The 19662-nt window shown below is 52.6% G+C and overlaps 1 protein-coding gene across 3 annotated transcripts; it reads left to right on the top strand.

Moving 5' to 3' along the window:
* Window positions 1–202: 202 nt before the first annotated feature.
* On the top strand, window positions 203–18982 carry SH3TC2 (SH3 domain and tetratricopeptide repeats 2). Of its 3 annotated transcripts, XM_017822857.1 has the most exons (18): window positions 203–341; window positions 5094–5213; window positions 6351–6455; window positions 6666–6793; window positions 7240–7345; window positions 7683–7826; window positions 7953–8154; window positions 8765–8838; window positions 9623–9818; window positions 10827–10963; window positions 11798–11839; window positions 12140–13843; window positions 13951–14131; window positions 15584–15734; window positions 16099–16221; window positions 16743–16893; window positions 17456–17652; window positions 18007–18982. In XM_017822857.1, exons 1-18 carry the CDS (start codon window positions 290–292, stop codon window positions 18196–18198), a joined length of 4005 nt encoding a protein of 1334 aa, XP_017678346.1. In that variant the 5' UTR covers window positions 203–289; the 3' UTR covers window positions 18199–18982. The 3 variants fall into 3 exon arrangements, with proteins under 3 accessions (XP_017678346.1, XP_017678347.1, XP_017678345.1); XM_017822858.1 differs by lacking the exon at window positions 5094–5213; XM_017822856.1 differs by lacking the exon at window positions 203–341 and having other exon boundaries at window positions 4915–5213.
* The last annotated feature ends 680 nt before the right edge of the window (window positions 18983–19662 follow it).

Here is a 19662-nt window from a genome sequence, read left to right on the forward strand (position 1 = left end):
GCAGTCTGCCGGAGCGCCGGGCTGTTTATAGCATAACTCTGGGTAACTCATTGACCTCCGCGCCGGCAGCTCTGCTGGGAAGCGGAGGTTCCCAAGATGATAAGCCGCTCTTGGAAGAAATTCCTTTCCTCGTGTGAGGGAGTGGCCGTGCAGGGCACGCTCGCCCGCCTCGCAAACACGTACACAGCCCTGTGCGCTCGCACGGGTGCGCGCTGCGTCCCGGCACCGGCAGCATTCCCCTGGGGAAACCGCCTTGGAGAGGCTGGAGTTTCGTGGCCAAGAGTTCTCCATGAGGGAAGCGGTGCTGGGAAGCAGAGCAAGGGGCGTGTGTGCAGGAGCAGGTCAGTACAGCCGCCGTGCCGGGTCTCTCGCTGGGTGCTGGTTGCCTGCCCGAACCCTTCGTCCCCAGCTGAGCAAACACAGCCGGGACGTGGAGGTTGCAGATGTCCAGAGAGATCCAGTGCAGGGACATGGCTGTGGAAATCCAGGTTGGGGCAGAGAGTTTGTGTTTTTGTCCCGGATGAATTTGAGGCTCAGGTGCAACGGTGATGAGCACACTGGGGAAGGACAGGTTTGGTTTGGGTCCTTTGTACCCAGGAACTGACAGGAGAAATCAGAGCAGACATGCTGGATTTAGGAACGTGGATTTGGTCCCAGGGATGGGTGGTGCTGTGTGACAGGCCTGGAGACCTTCTGTGTCTGTGGCAGCTCTGTCCCCCAGCCAAAGGGTGCCTGGACAGCCACACTCCTCCTGTTTCATGCCATGGGTAGGGAAATGTGGCCTGCTGGCACTCTGCCTGCAGAGCCTGCCCAGGTTTACAAAGGGAGCAGAGACCCTGGAGAGCTGACACAGGCAGAGACCCCCAGCTGGAACAGGCTGAGACCCCAGGAAACTGCTTCCATACTTATCAGGAAGTATTTCCAAGGAGGCCAGGATGACAGGTTTCAGCAGCAGTAGTGGGGGCTCTCCAGGGTAGATCCAGGATTGGTGTGGTGAGAGGTAGGAAGCAGAACAGGAGGTTTTCAGGTTACTGGCCAAAAGGCAAATTCCAGTTCAAGTCAAACAGGAGGTGATACCTTTGCTTGTATAAGGATGGGTTTGGTTGCTAGGTTATTAAGGTAAACTTTAAAGCAAAAAGAAATTTCAAAACCACAAAGGAAGACATTTTTGTTTAGAAAATGAAAAAAAAAATTCTGGTTATGTAAAATAATATTTTCTCCTGTGTAGGAGAATTTGCTGCTAATTGGTGAGTAGGTATTGCTAAAACCAAGAGCCTTCTGAAGGAAGGAAAAAGCTTTGTTTGAGAGCATGCTGCCCTACTCAGGCACTGACCACTTTGACAACCTGGGCCCAGAACTGCAACATCTTTTGTGTTAAGTTGCGACTGACTCCGTCACAAAACTCCAACTCTGTGCTCTGAGCACAAGCAGGCTGACACCTGCATCTGGATCTGAATTCCCCCTCCAGTTCTGCACATTCAGAGCATGCCTAGGTCAGTTGGGGGAGTTTTCTAAATGTGGAGCTTTCCAGGGCCAGTGAGCAATGGGAACAGACAGTGTCTTTGCCACAGGGAGAGCAGAGCTGGCCCGTCCCAGCACTCACCTTCGTGCAGGTCCCAGCAGCTGCACATCTTTGCAGGAGAGCCAGAAGAGCACTGCAGCTCCCTGACACCTGGGGCTCAGGAGGAGGGTCAAGAGGACGGTCCCTTCTCCAGGCAACCCCAATATTTTGACATCTAGTTTCTCCTGTTAAGGACTAGGAACCCCCACTCTTTCAGTCTTCTCCTGGGCAGGCGTATGGTGGCCAGGGCTGCACAGAAGCATCACTCAGTGCAACCTTCCCTGCAGAGCCTTTTGGTTTGACTTCACTTCTGTTTGAAATTTCCCAGCCAGCTCCATGAAGATGGACTCCATCCTGCCACAGCTGTCCCACAGCTGGGTACTCCTCATGCTTTGCACACCCTAAAGGGATATCACAGTGGTGCCAGGCAGCCCCTGTCACAGCACGGAAATGTGGTGAGAAATACCCTCTCTGGATTATAAAATCACAGAATGGTTTAGGGGAAGGGACATTAAATCTCATCTCGTTCCACCCCTCTGCCATGGGCAGGGACACCTTCCACTAGACCAGGTTGCTCATAGATGCATCCAATCTGGCCTAAATTACTCACTGGAGTAATTAATCACTACTCTGGATAAATTCAAGGCATTGTCATGCATTGGGATGCAGCCTGGCAATCTGGGAAAGCCATCCATGCTCCTGGGGAAGGATGGAAAACAAATCACTGCTGTGGTGGCACTGGCTGGTTGCTGACGTAAAGGTCCATCAGTAAAAGACCTCCCCACCTGCAACTTCTCTTCCTAGACTTTTCGGGTTTTATTTTGCAGGAGCTGTGTTGCTCTTCCCCAGAGATGCTCTGCAGACATCTGCCACCCACAGCACAGTGAGACAGCACAGCCAGCACTGAGTCCTGGTCCTGGAAAGGGGGAAGGTCAAAGCATGTGAGCGAGGAGGGAATGAGACTCATCCTGTGTAGCCCAGGGGATCCTGCACAGCAGCCAAACCAGTCCCTCCTGGTGTTTGGATCCGGGGTTCAGACAGCCCTGATCTCGGAGATGAGGTGAGCCCTGCCAGCCCCACCGGAGCTCACAGCGTCTGGGCTTGCAGAGAACCCACCTGTGGCTTGCCTGGATGTAGCTCTGCTCTGCTGGGGTTGGTGAGGAGTGGGCAGTGCTGCCAGCTGCCCCCACAGTGAAACAGGGAAAGCATCGGGCAGGAAGGGCAGGAAGGTGGCCCAGGAACACGGCCAGCTCTGGATGGAGGATGCTGGGTGGGCTTCAGTGGGGCATCCATGCAGGTGAGGCAGGTGCTTCCAGTGGTGTGAGGAATAAGATTTCCTTTGGAAGTTGGCACCAGCTGGAAGCTCGATCAGGCTTGGCAGACTGAGGGGCTCTCAATGCTGCAGCTCGTGGAAGGAATGAGAGGAATGTGCCATGTGGGCTGGGCAATGGGATCCCAAAGGCAAGGGCCAGAGTGGAGCCCAGGGTAACTGGGGGCCAGGACAGGGCAGCAGTGCCAATGGATGGGGTAAGAGCCCCACAGAGTGCTGCATCCAGCTCTGTGGCCCCCAGCACAAGAAAGACATGGACCTGTCAGAGGGGATCCAGACCAGAGCTGTGAAAATGACTGGAGGGCTGGAACCTCTCTCCTAGGAAGAAAGGCTAATAAGGCTCTGGGGAGACCTTATTGCAGCCTTTTAATAGCTAAAGGGGGCTAATAAGAAGGATGAAGCAGTGTGCCCAGGCGGGCAAGAAGATTAATGTCATCCTGGCTTGTAGCAGCAGTATTGTGACCAGGGCAGTGATTGTCCCTCTGTATTGGGCACTGGTGAAGCACCTCAAGTTCTGGGCCCAGTTCTGCCCGTTTTGGGCCCCTCATAGCAAGAATGACATTGAGAGGATGGAGTGTGTCCAGAGATGGGAACGGAGCTGGGGAAGGGTCTGGAGAGTCAGTCCTATAAGGAGAGTTGAGAGAGCTGGGGGGTCTCAGCCTGGAGAAAAGGAGGCTCAAGGGGGGATCTTCTTGCTCTCTACAACTCCCTGACAGGAGGAGGGAGCCTGGTGGGGGTCAGGCTCTGCTCCCAGGGAACAAGAGAACGAGAGGAAATGGCCTCAAGTTGTACCACGGGAGGTTTAGATTGGATACTAAGAAAAATTTCTTCATGGAAAGGGTTGTCAAGCATTGAAACAGGCTGCCCAGGAGAGTGGTGGAGTCACCATCCCTGGAAGGATTTAAAAGACGTGTACATGTGGCACGTAGGGACATGATTTGGTGGTGAACTTGGCACTGTTAGGCTTAGGGTCAGACTGGATGATTTTAAAGGCCTTTTCTACCCTAAATGATGCTCTGACTCTATGACTCCAACCCAAACCATTCCCTGACTCCGTGCCCGTCGCCCCCGCCGTGCTGGCAGCCGGTGCCCGGTCAAAAGGCGCATTGTGCATTGTGGCCGGGCCGCGGTGCTGGCCAGGCAAGAGCAGCAGCAGCAGCAACAGCCCACTGCCCCGGGGCTGGCGGTGCCACTGGACACATGGGCTGCTGCCTGGGGACCCCCTGGCACCAGGACCTGTCCCTGGGATGCACAGGTAAGCTGTCCGTGGGGATGCCACAGCCCTGCTCTGTCTGAGCTGGGCTGCAAGACCTGTGGCTGCGGAGCTCGTCCTGCTGGACGGGGCCTCTGGGCTCACCAGTGCTGAGCACGGGCCCCTTTGGCTGTTTGCCTGCCTTTCCTGAGGCGGCTTCTGGTGCCACCTCCTCTTGCCCACTGGATTAGGGTGCGCAGGGAATGAGGCAGGACATTTTGGCTGGGGAGGGGAGAGAACAACTGAGGAGGTTCCCACGCTGTTGGCTTTTCTGGAGCCCCTTGCCACCCCTGTCTGGCTGCCACTGCTGCCCAGGAGTCCCCCAAGCACTGCAAGGTTTGCAGAGCCCAAGGGGTGCTGCCAGCCCCCAAGACACGATTCCTGTACCAGTGTGTCCAAATGAGGTCATGGGGCTGTGCTAAAGGGCTGGAGGAGGGAGGTGGCTCAGGGCCAGCTTCTGTGGCCACGTGTCCCCCAGGAGAGCCAGTGCCAGAGGGTGCCATGAGCACTCAGCCGTGGCTGCCAGGAGTGCAGCCCCAAGTGCTGGGACCTGCACTCAGCTCTGGGCTGCGGCTGTTTCCTGCCCACTGTTACAAAATATTTCAGCACCAGGGAGGTAAATGACTCATTGGCACGACTGGGAAGGACTCCTCACCAGCAGTTTCAATTGGTCTCTTGAAAACAGTTCCCAGTTCCTTTTCTGAGCCTGGCCCAAACAAAAATAAACACTGAATCCGTGAGAGCAAACCCATTTCTCTGCTCACCCGAGTAAGTCCTCATCCCTGCTTGGCTCTGGAGACCCACAGTCATGTTCTGTCCTGCCACTGATGGAGGTGGCAAGAGCAGTGTCCAATCTGCCACCTCCACTGGCACATCCTACGGAGACCTCTCAGGCAGGGAGCATCTTGCTGGGGATCCGAACGTCTCTGCCCACCCTCCATCTTCCCCAGGCGAAGAGTGTGACTCCTGCTGTCCCCACTTGCCTGTGCTCCTGCCCCGCTGGGACCATCTGCACCAAACAGCAGCTGAACACCAGGGAAAATGGTGTCAGGAGAGGACCATGGCATCAGGTACCCATGACCAGGGAACTGGGACCCAGCCCTGCCCAGTGGAGCCTGGCAGGGTCTGCTGGGATGCAGGGAGGGGAGGAGGAGAGGGAGGAGTGGCAACGGGTAGGCGAGCCCAGCCTGGCCGGAGCCAGTTTGGATTTAGTTCTGCCAGTGTCTCCTTTCACTTCCCCTTCTCTGTTTCCCCCACGTGTGGAAGAGGATGGAGCTGCTAGATGAGGTCCTTTGTTAAGAGTGTTCAAATCAACTGCTGAGAAATGTAGAGCCTTTTCTTTCAAAGAAAAGCTCATTCATGACATGTGCAGCCTTGGGCCATTCTTTTTTACTTGCTAACTATAAATAAGGATTATAATTCTGCATGCAAATAACAGTTTATTTGACTAGCTTGCAAAGCTGGCTGAATTAAAAGAACTGTAGAGTATAGTTATGGTCACAGAAGTGACTTAGAGAAGTTGCTGCATGTTCCAGCTCCAGATCTCTGGGTCCTTGTTTGTCTTACAAGTCCAATCTGATTACTGACAAAAATTGGGTTTTAATCTCATTATCCCTCCACAGCCAATACAGCTGTGGAAGAGCAAGCTGGATTTTTGTGTGCCTCAGCTTTCATTAACATAATTACCAGCTAAAGTTTCAGTTCCTGAATCCTTTATGGCAATGGTTGACAATGTGTGAAGCAGAGAGAATGCATCTTGGATATCAGTTACCAACCAGGCAGGGGAGAAAATCTCATTTTGACTGTCAAAATTGATGAGTAAAGAATTTTGCAAGGCCTTGACTCTCCTCTGCTGGGGAATTGCTCTTGCTCTGAGGTCTCCTCTAAAACATCCTTCTAACAGATCTGCTCAGTGAGGGTCTGTCCAAGAGCAAGGAGGGAAAGCTCTTGGACATTCCAAAGCCCCTCCAGCGCTGGAAAGAAGCCCATCATCAAGGATATCGTGTACTTAAGACACATCAATCCCACGGATCTTGCCTCCAGCCTTGAGCATGATTGTAGAGTGGTACCAGATTCACCTAATCCCAGCCAGATCTGCAGTGCAACCCCTGGGCTGAGCCCTCAGGTGCTCTCAGGTTAGGCAGGTTATCCTAAACCTCTGCCACAACATTTGTCAGCAGCTATTCTGTGTGTTCCCTCCTCGCCAGGTAAGGCTGGGGCATCAGAGCCAAGCAACCCCACTACTGAGGCAGGAGATGGCTCCCCGGACACCTCCTTGGTGCTGCTGGCTGTCAGAGAGGGCTTTCCACCAGGTAAGATGCCTGTGGAATCTCCCAGATGTAGCAGAGCCCCTGCCATCCCTTGAGTCTCTTATCTGGGTGGCTGAAGGGGGAGGACGAGCTGGGTTTGTGTTCTTTGAGCATCACAGCCGGGCTGGAGGCACTGCTGGGCCTGGCACAGGCAGCTCTGGGTGCCACAGAGCTCCTTCTACCCCTTAACCCCCTTAACTTTTTTGTTTCAAGAGATATCACTCTTCTTCTCCGTTGAGAGTCGCTCCTCCGGCTGCCTCAATTCCCAGCTCCAGGAAGCAGCCAGAAAGAAGCTGTGGGCCCTGGAGAGTGATGACAGAGGTGTCTGTGCCCTGTTCAAGGTAGAAGCCCCAGCCTGGCAGAGCAGAGCATGTCCTGGGATGCTCCTGGCAGGATGGGATATGTGATGGGATACCAAACCTAGCTGAGAAAGAGAAGTTTCTCCAAGGCCACTGCAGGGTGTGTGCCTGCACACAGGGACTCTGGAGGGGACTGGAAGGATGGGGGAAATGAACTGGTAACAGGTGAGAGGCAAATCTGAGCCTCATGGTAGGAGCCTTGTACTGGGGGCTCTGAGCTGCCTGAGGGATCATGCAGACAGCCCTGGAGTGAGCTAGGAAGGACTCAGTGGTTAGAACAACCTTAACCCCTGGCAAACAACTCACACAGCTTCAGTCTCAACTATGCTGATACATGAGTGCTAGTCTCATTCCAGGGTCTAATATCATTAGACCCCCTGTCAGAGTCCCAGACTGTCCCTGAATCCTGCTTTGTCTCCCCTGTGTAGGAGCTGTCAGCCAGGCTGGTCTGTATGCAAGCACAGGAGGATCGGTTCCTCCTCACCTTCAAAACCTTGGAAGAAGTCTGGAAGTTTTCCACGTATCTGACTTTAGGTAATGTTTTCAAGGTGTTGGGAGGTCTAAACAGACAGTGTGAGAAGCATTTTTGAAGAAGGTACTGTAATGTAACAGGGTGGACAGGTGAAGAATATGAATTAGAAAACCTTGCAGTCTTTTGACTGTTTATGAAACTACTGTCTGGATCAGTGAAGGAGACCCAGGAGGATGCCTTCTGGATAATCCTTCTATTGCATTTTGGGTATGGAGACAAAATTAAAGGCTTTTGCCTCACAGCATGGTTGCAGATGGCAGACTAGGAAATATCCAAAGAGCCCTTCATGCTTCCCAATGAAGGACAACGGTAACACTGATTTCCCTCTTGATTCCTTAGGATACGTGGGCAGCTGCCTGGAGCAGCTTCTGTTTGACCAGGAGTACTGGCTAAACTGTGCCCTGATGGAGGACACGGAGATCAAAGTCACTGTGGATGAGGATCATTTGGCCACCATATATATGGATCTACTCCTCCAGGAAGGTGTGAGGGGAGTTCACATGTGGGGAGTTCCTCAAAATTGTCCCAGCAGGGCTGAGTTGCAGCTCTGTGCTGGGCCATGCCTTGCACTGGTGCCATTGACCCCAGCATGACTCTTTCTATCTGCAGGTAACTTTTTCTCCAGAGCAATGCCAGGTGCCTGGAAGGCAGAGCAGGAGGGAGAAGAAGGCCTGCAGCTCTGCAAGAATGAGCTGATCCATGTGAAGAATGTTGGAGAGGACTCAAAATGGGAAGGGATGTCCTTACTGACGGGTCAACGAGGCGTGGTGCCCATGACAGCTCTAGAGCCAATACCTCACCCTTTTTACCAGTAAGTAAACTGGTGAATTAATAGGGCTCAAGCCAAGATGCTTTCCTGATCCTGATGCATGAGCTGGCACCAAAGCCTGGTATGGGAAACTGCTCTTGCCTCTGGCAATGGGAAAGAGCCTCACAATTTCATGAGGATGTAGATTATGCATAAAGACAACTACTGGAACCAATTCAGGTCCTGTTAATGAGACAGAGCACGGACATACTTGTACTTAGATATCATTCCTGTATGATACTCATTTAGGTCATACATGAGATTATCTGTCATTTACAGATGAATAAGTGGAGAAAAAATTTAGGCAATGCCAGCCAAAGTGGGGCTTCACGTTGTCACCTGGCTGAACCTCAAAGACACCTGCAGCGCCTCTTACATGGTGAAATCCTCCTTACAGCCTAGCAAATTTATCCTGCTCTTACCATGGTGTGGTGCAAACTGCCCTCTGTGCCCAGTAAAACCATTACAAGGAATTACTGGGCTGGCTGTGCTGGCCATGCTGGCACTCCCAGGGAACAGAACATGTGTCCTGCTTGTGTGACACCATCCCTGGTGCTGGCCTGAGGACAGGACTGCTCAGAGAGGACCAGTGCGATTTCCTTTTGCCTTGCAGGTGGTTCCTGAAGAATTATGCTGTGAGTTTTGGCATCTCCCAGGAGATCAGTGGGACAACCTCTCAGCCAATTGGTGAGTGATACCTGTGTAAGGCAGCATCCCAGGGAAGGGCATGGCTCTCGCAAGCCTGGTTTTGGCCACAAATGCAAAGAGTTCATCTCTTGTTCTGGCAATGGCACACCATTTCTGGGTGCTCTAAGGGAATACGGCATCTCTGGACCCTCTGGAATGGAGAACAGAGCTTGCAAACCGTGTGTACTTCAAAGGATGATACAAAGAATGTAGGGTACAGCAGGCTGCTGGTGGCATCCTTCTGCCACTGGGTTTTCCTATTCCACTACAATTTTATGTCTCCTTTCATCCATTCAGGATTGAAGTTTTAAATAATGAGGGTCCCACAAGTGTGCACATGAAACCTGTGCCCACCATTCACCAGTTAGCCCCAGGCCAGTCCTGTTCAGAGTATGCTGGACATGAGAGATCCCTGCAGGTGTGAATTTGGCATGTAGTGTGATGGACATTTGTGCTGTTCAAGATTTCACTCCTGGCAGAGAGCTGAGACAGTGCAGCTTCTGTGAAGCTCCATGTTTCCAGTCACCTTCCAGACTGCAGCTCTCAGAGGCTTCAGCCTTCAGCTGTGTGGAGTTTATCCCTCCCTCCCGTATATTTTATTATAATCCATTTCTCAAGAAGAAATGGCAGAGGTCTGAATCAAAGAGCATAATAAATCTTAGGGGAGAGAGAGGCAGCCTTCTCAAACTGAAATCGTGGTCTCTCCTTGCCCAAGTCTTTTCCAGCATGAAAGTTTTAGCAGTGGCCTCACACTAAAATGCCCTTGTTTGCTTTGGTTTCCCAGTCAAAGGCAGGTGCACCGCCACCGAGGACCACAGAGGAGCAGCATGGGATGAGCTGAGTTTCTCCAAAGGAGACAGCATAGAAGTCATAGGCTTCTTCATTCCAGGACTCCCGTGGTTTGTGGGCAAATCCCTCAGCAGTGGGAGCACTGGCTTTGTTCCAACCCGCTACATAAGTCCCGAGGCTTGTGAACCTCTGTAAGTTTACTTATCACATTAAATTCAGGAGAAAATGGAGGGAAGATTCCAAGTCCCAACTCAAGGCTGTATGAGAGTCTAGGGCAGGTAATTTGCTTCGCAAGACCACAGAGAATCCATTTGAGGTCTGACCAGAAGCCTTGGCCAGGCTCTGCTGCCAACAGGCTGCAGCAGTCTCTGCCCAGACAAAGCAATCATATTTCACTTGCCTCAGGTGGTTCTTGGAGAGGAACAGATCTGGCCCTAGGCTAACCTGGCTCCATGCTAAGGCAGCCCAGGACATCTGTGTACCAGACAAACTGGCTTCACTCCACCTAGAAATGTCTTCACTTTGTAGCTTTGTCTGAGGCGCTGTGAGTCTGGCAAGGGTGGGATGAGCAATCCCTGACGAGAAAACCAAGTCATGCTTGGCTTCCTTCTGCCTCTTTACTTTCTGTAGGATTGCTGTCAAGGCAGAATGACCACTGACACAGTTTCTCCCTGAGCAGAATTCAATACTCTCAAGGACAAAGCAAGAGTTATGCAGGGAAGAAGGGTGACACAACCCCATTCTGACAACTCGGGCAGTTGTCTCTATGGGTGGCTTAAAGATATAGCTCCAGTTCAGTGCCCATCCAAAAAGGCTTCTCCTCTAAGAGTGTGTGTGGGAGGACAAGGTCTTAACCTGTTGCTAGGTCTGTTGGGCTTTCCTTACTCAGTCACTTACCCAAGGTTAAGTTGCAAGCACTTTTCTCTGACACTCCAGAGAATAAAGAGGAGGTCAGATGTTGTCCTGGCCTCAGAAGGGGATTCTGGATTAAATAAAAATACCAATAGCTCCTTTCCTCTGGTATCCATTGGTTCCTTCATGGAGAACCTGGATGGGGAAGGTGTCCAAAATCCTGTGTTCATCTGCAGCAGAACTTTTATGGTGGGAGGAAGAGGAGGGATGGAAAATCCCATCCTACAGGACAGCTGTAGCACCAGGGAGACACTGACTGTCTTCTCCTGACATCTGCCTCACCCCAGGGGAAAGGGCTTGGTGTTTCTGAGCGAAGAAGAAAAGTCCCCCCTCCTGCATATCCCGTGCAATGGTGACGAGCGGCACTTCACCACCCTCCTGGGGGACCTGGCACGCACTGACATCACCTCTGTGTACCGCCTGGGTGAGTGTCCCCTCTCCTTACATGCCCAGACCTGTGGATCCCCACGGAGAATGATGCTGGACAGTGCCTAGAGAGCTCCTTGCTTGGGCTTTGCAGTGGAGAGGACTGCTGTGGCAGAGCCAACCTCCAAAGCCTCTGCTCAGCCTGGTCATGGAGGCTGTAGATATCCTCAAGAGGTGACCCCTGCCACACTGCAGTTTGTAGGGGTCTTCTCTGCTCCCAGGGCAGCTTTTCAGCTGTGGGGAACCCTGGCAGGTTCTGCTCTCCACTGATTCTGGCTTTAAGTCCCTGCCTACATGAGTCAGGGCTCCTGGGTGCTCAGTTTCTCTGTGCTTCCAGTGTGGCTTTTGGACTTCAGCTGGTTTCTGTGTCTCTATTTCTTGCTTTCTCACTACCTGGAAGCACAATGTGGCCATGCAGGGCTAAGCCTGAGTCTCCTGGGATTCAGGGGAACTCTCTCAGAGGAACCAGATGAGGGGCAATGAGCCTGAGGTACAGACGCACTCATACATGAAAACCTCTGAATAGACACCACAAGGCTCTATAAGAGAGAGCTGATAAAACCCTACTTGCTTGTTCCCAGGTAACTATCACATTACCTCACCTCACCACCAGCTAAAAGCTGTTCTCCGTGGTCTTACACAGCACCAAACCCCAGCAGATCCCAGGGATTTGAACTGCAGCTGCCTGTGGTGTCTGCAGCTGGAAGCCACACAAGGGTCTGGAGTTTAGCAGAGCAGCAGGAGATGTCTATAAGGTTTGGGGGACTGTGTCTGCACATTAACACTGACTAAGGCTTTGGACTTTTTGTTTTCTGTTTGTCTTTTTGTATAGACGGTTTTGAACCTGCAGCCATGTTCCCAAAAGTGCCATCAGGTGAGTATGAGGAGGGGACAGAATGGGATGCTTTTGTGTTGAGTTCTGAGGGTGAATTTTGACATGAGGAGTGGTTTGGGTTGGAAGGGACCTTAAAGATCATCTCGCTCCACCCTCCTACCATGGGCAGGGACATCTTCCACTAGACCAGGTTGCTCCAAGCCCTGTCCAACCTGGCCCTGAACGCTTCCAGGGATGGGGCAGCCACAGCTTCTCTGGGCAACCTGTGGCAGGGCCTCAACCACCCTCACAGTAAGGAATTTCTTCCTAACCTTGCTGTGGTTTTCCTGTCCCTTCCAGAGGCTGTTCTCCATGCCAGTAAAGATATCCAACTGCTCCAGTCTTGGGAGGAAATAAATGAATTGGCTACAACTAGCACCTCCGAGCTGTCCAGCCCAGGGAGTGAATCAGCCCCTTCTATGTTAGAAGATGTTCTCCTGGAGAAGATGGACGACTTTGATTATCCCAAGTTCTTTATTGACCTGAATGCTGGACACATGGATGATGCTGATGTCTTTGACCCCATATTGACCTTCCTTAACCAAGATAGTTATGTATCCAGTTTTCAAAGCCTCTATGATCTCAGCTTTTCCTTTCTCCACTCCACTTTTTATGGTTTCTCCGATGAGGATGAACTGGTCCTGTACCTTGAGACGTCCAGGAATTGGGCCAAGAGGACTCGTTCAGTTTGGGCTCATGTGAGGCTCTGTTTCCTCTTGGGTAAGCTCTGCATCAAAAAGGTCAAATTCTCCCAGGCTCGAGTCTACTTTGAAGAAGCCATGAGTGTCCTGGACAGGGGATTTCAGGACCTGCCTCTGTTGGCAGCATTGCATGTGACCCTTGCCTCCATCTACTTGAAACAGAACATGAAGCACAAGTTCTCCTCCCTGCTGGGGAAAATGGTGACCTTGCTTGTCTGCTTGCCTGGCCGCTCTTTCAGCTCTGAAAATGAGCTGGAAGTCATGATGTACGTCTTGAGGGAAGCCATTGCTGTGGGCAATGCTCCCTTGGAGGCACGGGTCTGCTTCCTCATTGTCAAGCTCTTCCTACAACTGGGCAAAACTGATGAAGTGCTGCCCTTTATGGAGCATCTTCAGTGTCTCACCACCACTTTGCTCGGCCCAGACACTAGTTCTGGGCCACTGGATGCCTCTGCCATCTTGAGCTACCTGTACGACAAGAAGTACTTGCCAAATATTGCACTGGCCTCCGCCAGGTTGTTTGTCCCCAGTGGCACCAAGGGAGCACCGACACCCATTTGGAGAGCTGGCTTCATCCTCCAAAATACTTCCAAACTACTGGGAAGCCAACTGGAGAGAAGCAGCATCCCAGCACTGGCTTGCTTCTATCTCAAGCAAGCACTGCGGTTCTGCTGTGAGAGCAGAGCTGTGCCCACCCAGAGGACGCTGTGTGCCATCTTGTCCAGGATGTACCTCCAGCACGGGGTGTTGGACGGGGCGGTTTGTTTTGCAGCCAGGGCTGTAGCCCTCAGCAGACTGATGGGCGAGGAGGAGGCATTTGAGTCTTCCCTCTCTTTGGGGTGGATGTACCTCCTGCAGGGCCAGCCAAGTCCAGCTGCAGACATCCTGTGGCAGCTCCTGCCGTCCCTGAGTGGGACGGACAGTGTGACTCAGGGTGGAGCCGTGCACAACCTCCTGGCCATTGCCCTCAAGGGAGAAGGGCGGGTGCAGGCGGCTGCAGAGAACTTCCTCTGGGCCCTGCACAAGGCCAAGGAGACCGGGAACAAGAGGAATCAGGCCATTGCCCTGGCTAACCTGGGGCAGCTGAGCTTGGGGTGTGGGGCCAGCCAGCTGGCCGAGCTCTACCTGCTCCAGTCAGTCCAGCTCTACGCTGAGCTCCAGGGCAGCCAAGACCTGGAGATGGAGCTGGTGCAGGTGCTGCTGGGGCTGGCGCAGGCCATGGTGGACAGGCAGAGGATGGAAGATGGCAAACTCTGTTATGAACTGGCATTGGTTTTTGCCCTGAAGTGGCATAACGTGAGGAGTGAGTACAGTGGGGACCAGGGTAGCATTCACCTTCTGAGCAGCACCCTGCCAGCTCCCTAAAACAACCCCTTGACCTGTCCTTTTCCCTTTCCCTGTACCATGCAGGTCAGCTCCACATCACTGAGTCTCTCTGCCATTTCTACAGCAAAGTGTCCCCCGATCTCCAGGCCTGCATCACCTACCACGAGCACTGGGTGTCCTTGGCACAACAGCTGCAGGACAGAGAGCTGGAAGGCAATGCCCGACAGGCTCTCAGTCAGCTCTACCAGGCTTTGGGCACACCTGAGTAAGTCCTGTCTGTGCCTGTTGAGGCTGTTAGAGCGGGGTCCCTGCTCACCCAGAGCAAGAGCAGTGGCTTTCTTGGGGCATCCCTCAAGTGAGGTGGGAAGGTGTGTGGTGGCTCCAGCTGCCCTGCAGACTCTGGTTCTGAGATTTATGAGCTGTCACTGTGCCGTGAAGAGGGAACAGTTCAGTGTCAACCAGAGTGTCACGACGGCCAGGCAAAAGTTGTCCCAGACAGAACTGGGGTCTGGCCAAACACAGTTTTCCAGAGCAACATCCAGCCTTCATGGGAGAGGACCCAGTGACAGGGAATTCATTACTTCCTTTAGAGGCTTATTCCAGTGATTAATCACCATTCACCAGTAATAATAGGCTCCTTATCTGTTATTTGAATAAGTCTGGTTTCAGCCTCCAGCTGCTGAGTCTGCCCTTCCTATATCTACTGGGATATTTTCCCCAGGGAGGTGCTTAAGGTCCCGTAGGAGGTACTTAAGACTCCATATCAGCTCACCTTTCAATCTCCTGCTTGACACCTGCAGGTGACTGATTAGATTAGGCAGAAGAGAAGAGAGAGAGACTTGGACAGACCACAGACTTCAGTCCTAGAAGACAAATGTGTCAAACAGCGGAGAGCTGGTTGCCATGTCCCAGACAAATGGGCAAGGGCTATCCCTAACTGGGATGTTCATGTCCCCTATCAGGTCACAGTGAGTTCAGAGGGAAGGTATTTAGGAAGCAGATGCCTGTCATGTGGATGGTGCTATTTAAGACCACAAAGCACCCCATTCCCTGGACTCAAAGGACAGCTGGAGCCTGGTTGCCAGCAGGAGAGACACCAAGCAAACAAAATGCCCTAGGCACTGCCTGGCTCTCCCTTCCCCACAGCTGACTTCATGTCCAACCCTCTGGCTCATCCTGCTGCTTATCCCTATGTCCTCCAGTGACCATGGGCTTGAAAAGGAGCTGTAAAGTCTTGCATAGGTACATACAGATCTGTCTCTTTGACTATGCAAGGGATGAACAAACCTTGTGGGTTTGGGTGCCAGGTTCTGTCTGGGAGATAAAGGTACAAGAACTCCCTGCCTGTACTCCCATGTGGAGCTGGGGGTGACTTTGGGGATTAGTGTAGGGGGGCAAATAGTGTTTGCAGGTGACCTGGACAAACCCCTATTTATCAGGGGAACCATGCAGGGGATCCCCTGTGGAAACACTGGGGTCCTGGACTGCTCTAAGGTTGCCAGATGATACACACACACATGCATTAAAGCATAGAGACCTCCATGACCTTACCAGGACACATTGCTCAGAGCTGTGGCTCCCCATTTGTCTCTAAACTTTGACAACTATAGGAGGAGAGGACAGGTTTGCCATGAGGAGGTGGTGGGAGCTTTGCAGCCAATGGCTGGAAGTGTCCTGTGATTCCTCTGTAATGGCTTTTTGCTTGTTACCATCACAGGGCTTTGAGACAGTCCCTGGATTGCACCAAACAAAGTCTAAGGATCTTCATTGACCTTGAAGAGACTGTGAAAGCAGCAGAGGCCTGGTTGCAGGCAGGAAGGCTCTACTATCTTATGCAGGAGGATGAGCTGGTGGAAATGTACTTTCAGGTATGGATGGGGTGGCTGGAGCAGTCCCATTCCCATCACTTGTTCTGGGTCAGAGACTTTTGAGGCTGGAAAGTAAGTGAATTCATTGAGTAAGAAAGCAATGTAGGAGTGCCAAAGGAAGCTGGAGGTGCCAAGTGACCAGTTCCCATTGAAATATACATAGATAAGGGGTAAGTGCCAGGGAAGTCATTGGAGACTTCTTGAAGTAGAAGACTACTGGCTTCTCTCCATCTCTAGCATTATTTTATCAGCTGAGCTGCAAAGTGGAAGAGCAGCTCATAAAATATTGCTTTTATTTAATCATATTAATGTCTATGTGCAGATGTCTCTTTCCAGCTCTCACTCCAGTTCCTTTTCCTTCTAGGCAGCCATTCAGACTGCTCTGAAGCAGGAGAACTTCTCCTTGGCCATGGATCTTTATGAGAAAGCAGGCGATACCTTTTTTAATGGCAACCGGAACAGAGATCAAGCAGTGGAATTTTACAGGGTACTGATCCCCCAGAGCATTTCTGTGCTTGTGTCCCCACAAGGTGATGGCTGTGGGGGGCTTTGCCCCGAGGCTGACTGAAGCACTGTGTGGCCAGGCAGGAGGGATGGAGGGTGGAGAGGGATGGCGTGGTCCTGAGTGTGCCATAGTGGGAAGCCTGGAGCACAGACAGGTTTTGCAATGGCTGCAGCTCTCCCCAGAGATTGTCTGGGGGGTGAGAACAGGGTCCTTACATTACAAATCCTGGTGGTGTTAAGTGTGAGCTGTTCACTCCTGTGGACTTTCAAGCACCTAAGGAAGGGCAGAGATGTGAGGCTCAGGTTTTGAGAACCACGCTCTGGGATATGAATCTCATTTTCAGGGGAAAGAAGGGACTACAACCTAAACCTGCAGTGCTCAACTGTCCCATCCTCTTCCTGCCATGCCAAGTACTTGGTCCCTGTCCTGCTGCTCTGTCACCCCTCTGCAGGCATTGATGATACCTTCAGGAACACCCTGGACTCACTGTTCTCTCTCCTTAGGGAGGTGCTGTGCCCTTGGCCAGGAAACTAAAGGCCACTAAGACAGAGCTACGGCTGTTCAACAAGCTGGCAGAGCTGCAGATCAGGCTGCAGGGCTACGAGAAGGCACTGGAGTTTGCTACCCTGGCAGCCAGGCTGAGCCTCAGGGTTGGTGAGTGCTGCACATCCACGGGGTACTGTAAGTCACTGGCTCCCTTGGATGGGAACAGTGTGCCTGTAAAAGGGGCATCTCCTTCTTCCATAACACTGCTGGACCCATTCTTACCCTACGTGGTAACATCTTTTTAAGGCCACTTCCCCTCAAGCTGTGTGACAACGTAGGGTTGTTGCTACACTGGAGCATGGGAAGTCTGATGAAAGCACAGGACTGAGCAGTTCCTCTCTGCCCTGGCTCTTCTAATAAATTCACCCCTTCTCATTACAGAAATAGTTTGAATGGGCAAAAAGCCAGCATGAATGTCTGATATGAAACCACTCTTGTAATAGCCCCATCCAGCACCCAAGAAATCATGATATACTCCCAGGTCAATCTGTCCAGCTGTGGTATCAGCAACCCCACCCACAGCTCAGTTTTCTCCACCTCACTGGCTCCTTATAAAGGTATCCATGCCCCCAGACTGTTGAGAAAATGCATCCAAAGTGTCTCAGCAGGCCAGCCTGGGGGGATGGACTAAGAGTGCTGCAGGCTGACTGTATCAGCAACTCTTTTCCAGGAGATCAGTTGCAGGAGCTGGTTGCATTCCACCGCCTGGCTACAGTCTACTATTTTCTGCACATGTATGAGATGGCAGAAGATTGCTACCTGAAGACACTTGCCATGCGTCCCCCCATGCTGCAGTGCTCAGGAGAGGCCCTGTACTACTGCAAGGTGTATTGCCACCTTGGCAACCTGACCCTGCACAAGCTGAAGGTAAGAAATGATGTTTTCCATGGTGCTGTGTTGAGCACTCTGGCCTTGACGGAGAGCTGAAGGTGAAGTGTCACATCTCCTGGCAGAGCAGACATGGCTGCAACCTGTGACTCTCCCTCCTATCTGCAAATTTAGAATAAATGCTCCCAGTGCTGGCACAACCAGGTTTTTAAGGGGAAAAGGCAATTTGGAAAGAAGTGCTGGCACTTAGCTGCGATTATAGAGAGCCCATTTCAATGAAATCAGGTGTCACTGGGTTCTGCCTGGAACCACTGGGCTCTGCTCCAATTCCCTTCAGCCTTGTGACCTTCAATCAAACCATTTCCTAACACCTTCCCCGTCCTTTATGGTTAGGATGAACAGGATGCAGCAGCCTACTTCCTCCTGGCCCTCGCCGCAGCGACCGAGCTGGGAGACCAGGACCTGCAGGCCCTCATCCGTGCCAAGCTGGGAGCCATCCCCAGTGCCCCACAGGGGCCTGAGGGCACACCAGGCTGTGCCACATACCGGCCCAGGTGGCTGAGTGAAGGAGGCCACGTCGTCTGACCCATCTCCCACCTCGGGGACTCCGGTGCGAGCCGTTAAGGAGCATCCTGCACAGGTCCTGTGCTCTCCAGGACCACTGGCCCAGAAGAGGTCCTGCACCACATCCTAAGGAGCTGGCAGCGTTTGGCCTCCTTGTCCCCAACAGGCACTTGGGACGCTGACCTTATTTTTCAGGAGCAGGGCTGTGCACCATAGTCGAGGTGGTACATCAAGGCTGGGCATCTGGGCAGGATGAGGCCCCAGCAGTGGTGCTGGAGCATGTGGTGCAGTAGGACTGAGCTACTGATGGTGTTTCAGAAGTGCCCTGTCAAGGACGTGGACAGGAGAGTGCTACCATGTGCTTGCCTGTGCCCTTAACTGCCCCACACACCTCAGGTCCTGTGGGGCAGCTCAGCTCGGCCCAAATGTGTTTTAACTTGAATAGCACCTCCTGTATTTATTCCTGTCTGGTTTCTGTCCTGTGTTCTCCACAGAGGTCTGTGACCTATACCTCTGCCAAACCCCTGTTTTGTAAGAAGCACCACCAAAGTTTTTTGTCAGTGAGAGACAGAATTAGGGAAATGAGGAGTGGCTGCTCAAACCTTGCATGGGGACCACACCCATATACAGACAAACAGCTGCTCTGGGGGAGGCAGAGCCCTCCCACGCCCCAGGCCTGTCACTGAGCCTCAGCTCTGGCACTGGAGCAGCCAGGTGGCCTCTTCTACCTCACAGCCCATCTGCATTTTCAATCTCTAAAGCAGGAGCACAGGAAAAGAGCACTGGAACAGGCTACCCAGGCAAGTGGTGGAATCACCATCCCTGGAGGTGTTTAAAAGATATGTAGATGTGTCACTTAAGGGACATGGTTTAGTGGTGGCCTTGGGTGGTGAGCTGGGTTAATGGTTGGACTCGATGATCTTAAAGGTCTCTTCCAACCTAAATGACACTGATTCTCAGAGCTGTCAGTCCTGACCTGGCCCAGGCTTTGCAGCCCTGTACCCTCCTCAGTCTCCCTTCTCCTGGCTGCAGAGCTCCTCGGGATGCAGGAGCACCGAGGAGCAGATGGTGAGGCTGGACACGCTGGCCTGCACTGTGGCACATCCAGCCCCTGGGCAGGGGTGCTGATGGGGCACAGGGGGGCTTTTGGTGAGGAGAGGCAGCTGTACTGCTCTTGCCTGGGCTGTTGGCAGCCCAAGGAGACCCCACTGCCCAGCAGGCAGCAAGTTGCCTTCAAGTGCCCTGAGCTACGTGGCTGGAAGAGAAACAAAACTCTGTGGAGTGACCAGAGGCAGTAGAAGGCTCCAAGGAGGCTTCTCTTGGGCACCCCGGCGCAGCACACAGCTCTCCTCCACAGCCCATCTCGCCACCAGAGAGCAATAAATGCCCATTTTTGCAGTGAGAGCTGCTTCCTGGCCAACACTGAGCTCAGCTCTCAGTCTGGGCTGGTACACAGGGAAGTAGGAGCAGTTTTTCCAAGTGATC

The sequence above is a fragment of the Lepidothrix coronata genome, unplaced genomic scaffold (genome assembly GCF_001604755.1).
Source record: "Lepidothrix coronata isolate B3197 unplaced genomic scaffold, Lepidothrix_coronata-1.0 Scaffold100, whole genome shotgun sequence".
NCBI classification, from domain to species: Eukaryota; Metazoa; Chordata; class Aves; order Passeriformes; family Pipridae; genus Lepidothrix; species Lepidothrix coronata.

Excerpts from the sequence above, each read along its gene's own strand:
- SH3TC2 (XM_017822856.1), top strand. The coding sequence starts at position 4,952 with ATGTTCTGTCCTGCCACTGATGGAGGTGGCAAGAGCAGTGTCCAATCT. Across the intron at positions 7,827-7,952 it reads GGATCTACTCCTCCAGGAAG|GTAACTTTTTCTCCAGAGCA; the intron begins GTGTGAGGGGAG and ends TTCTATCTGCAG. Across the intron at positions 16,894-17,455 it reads CAGGCTGAGCCTCAGGGTTG|GAGATCAGTTGCAGGAGCTG; the intron begins GTGAGTGCTGCA and ends ACTCTTTTCCAG.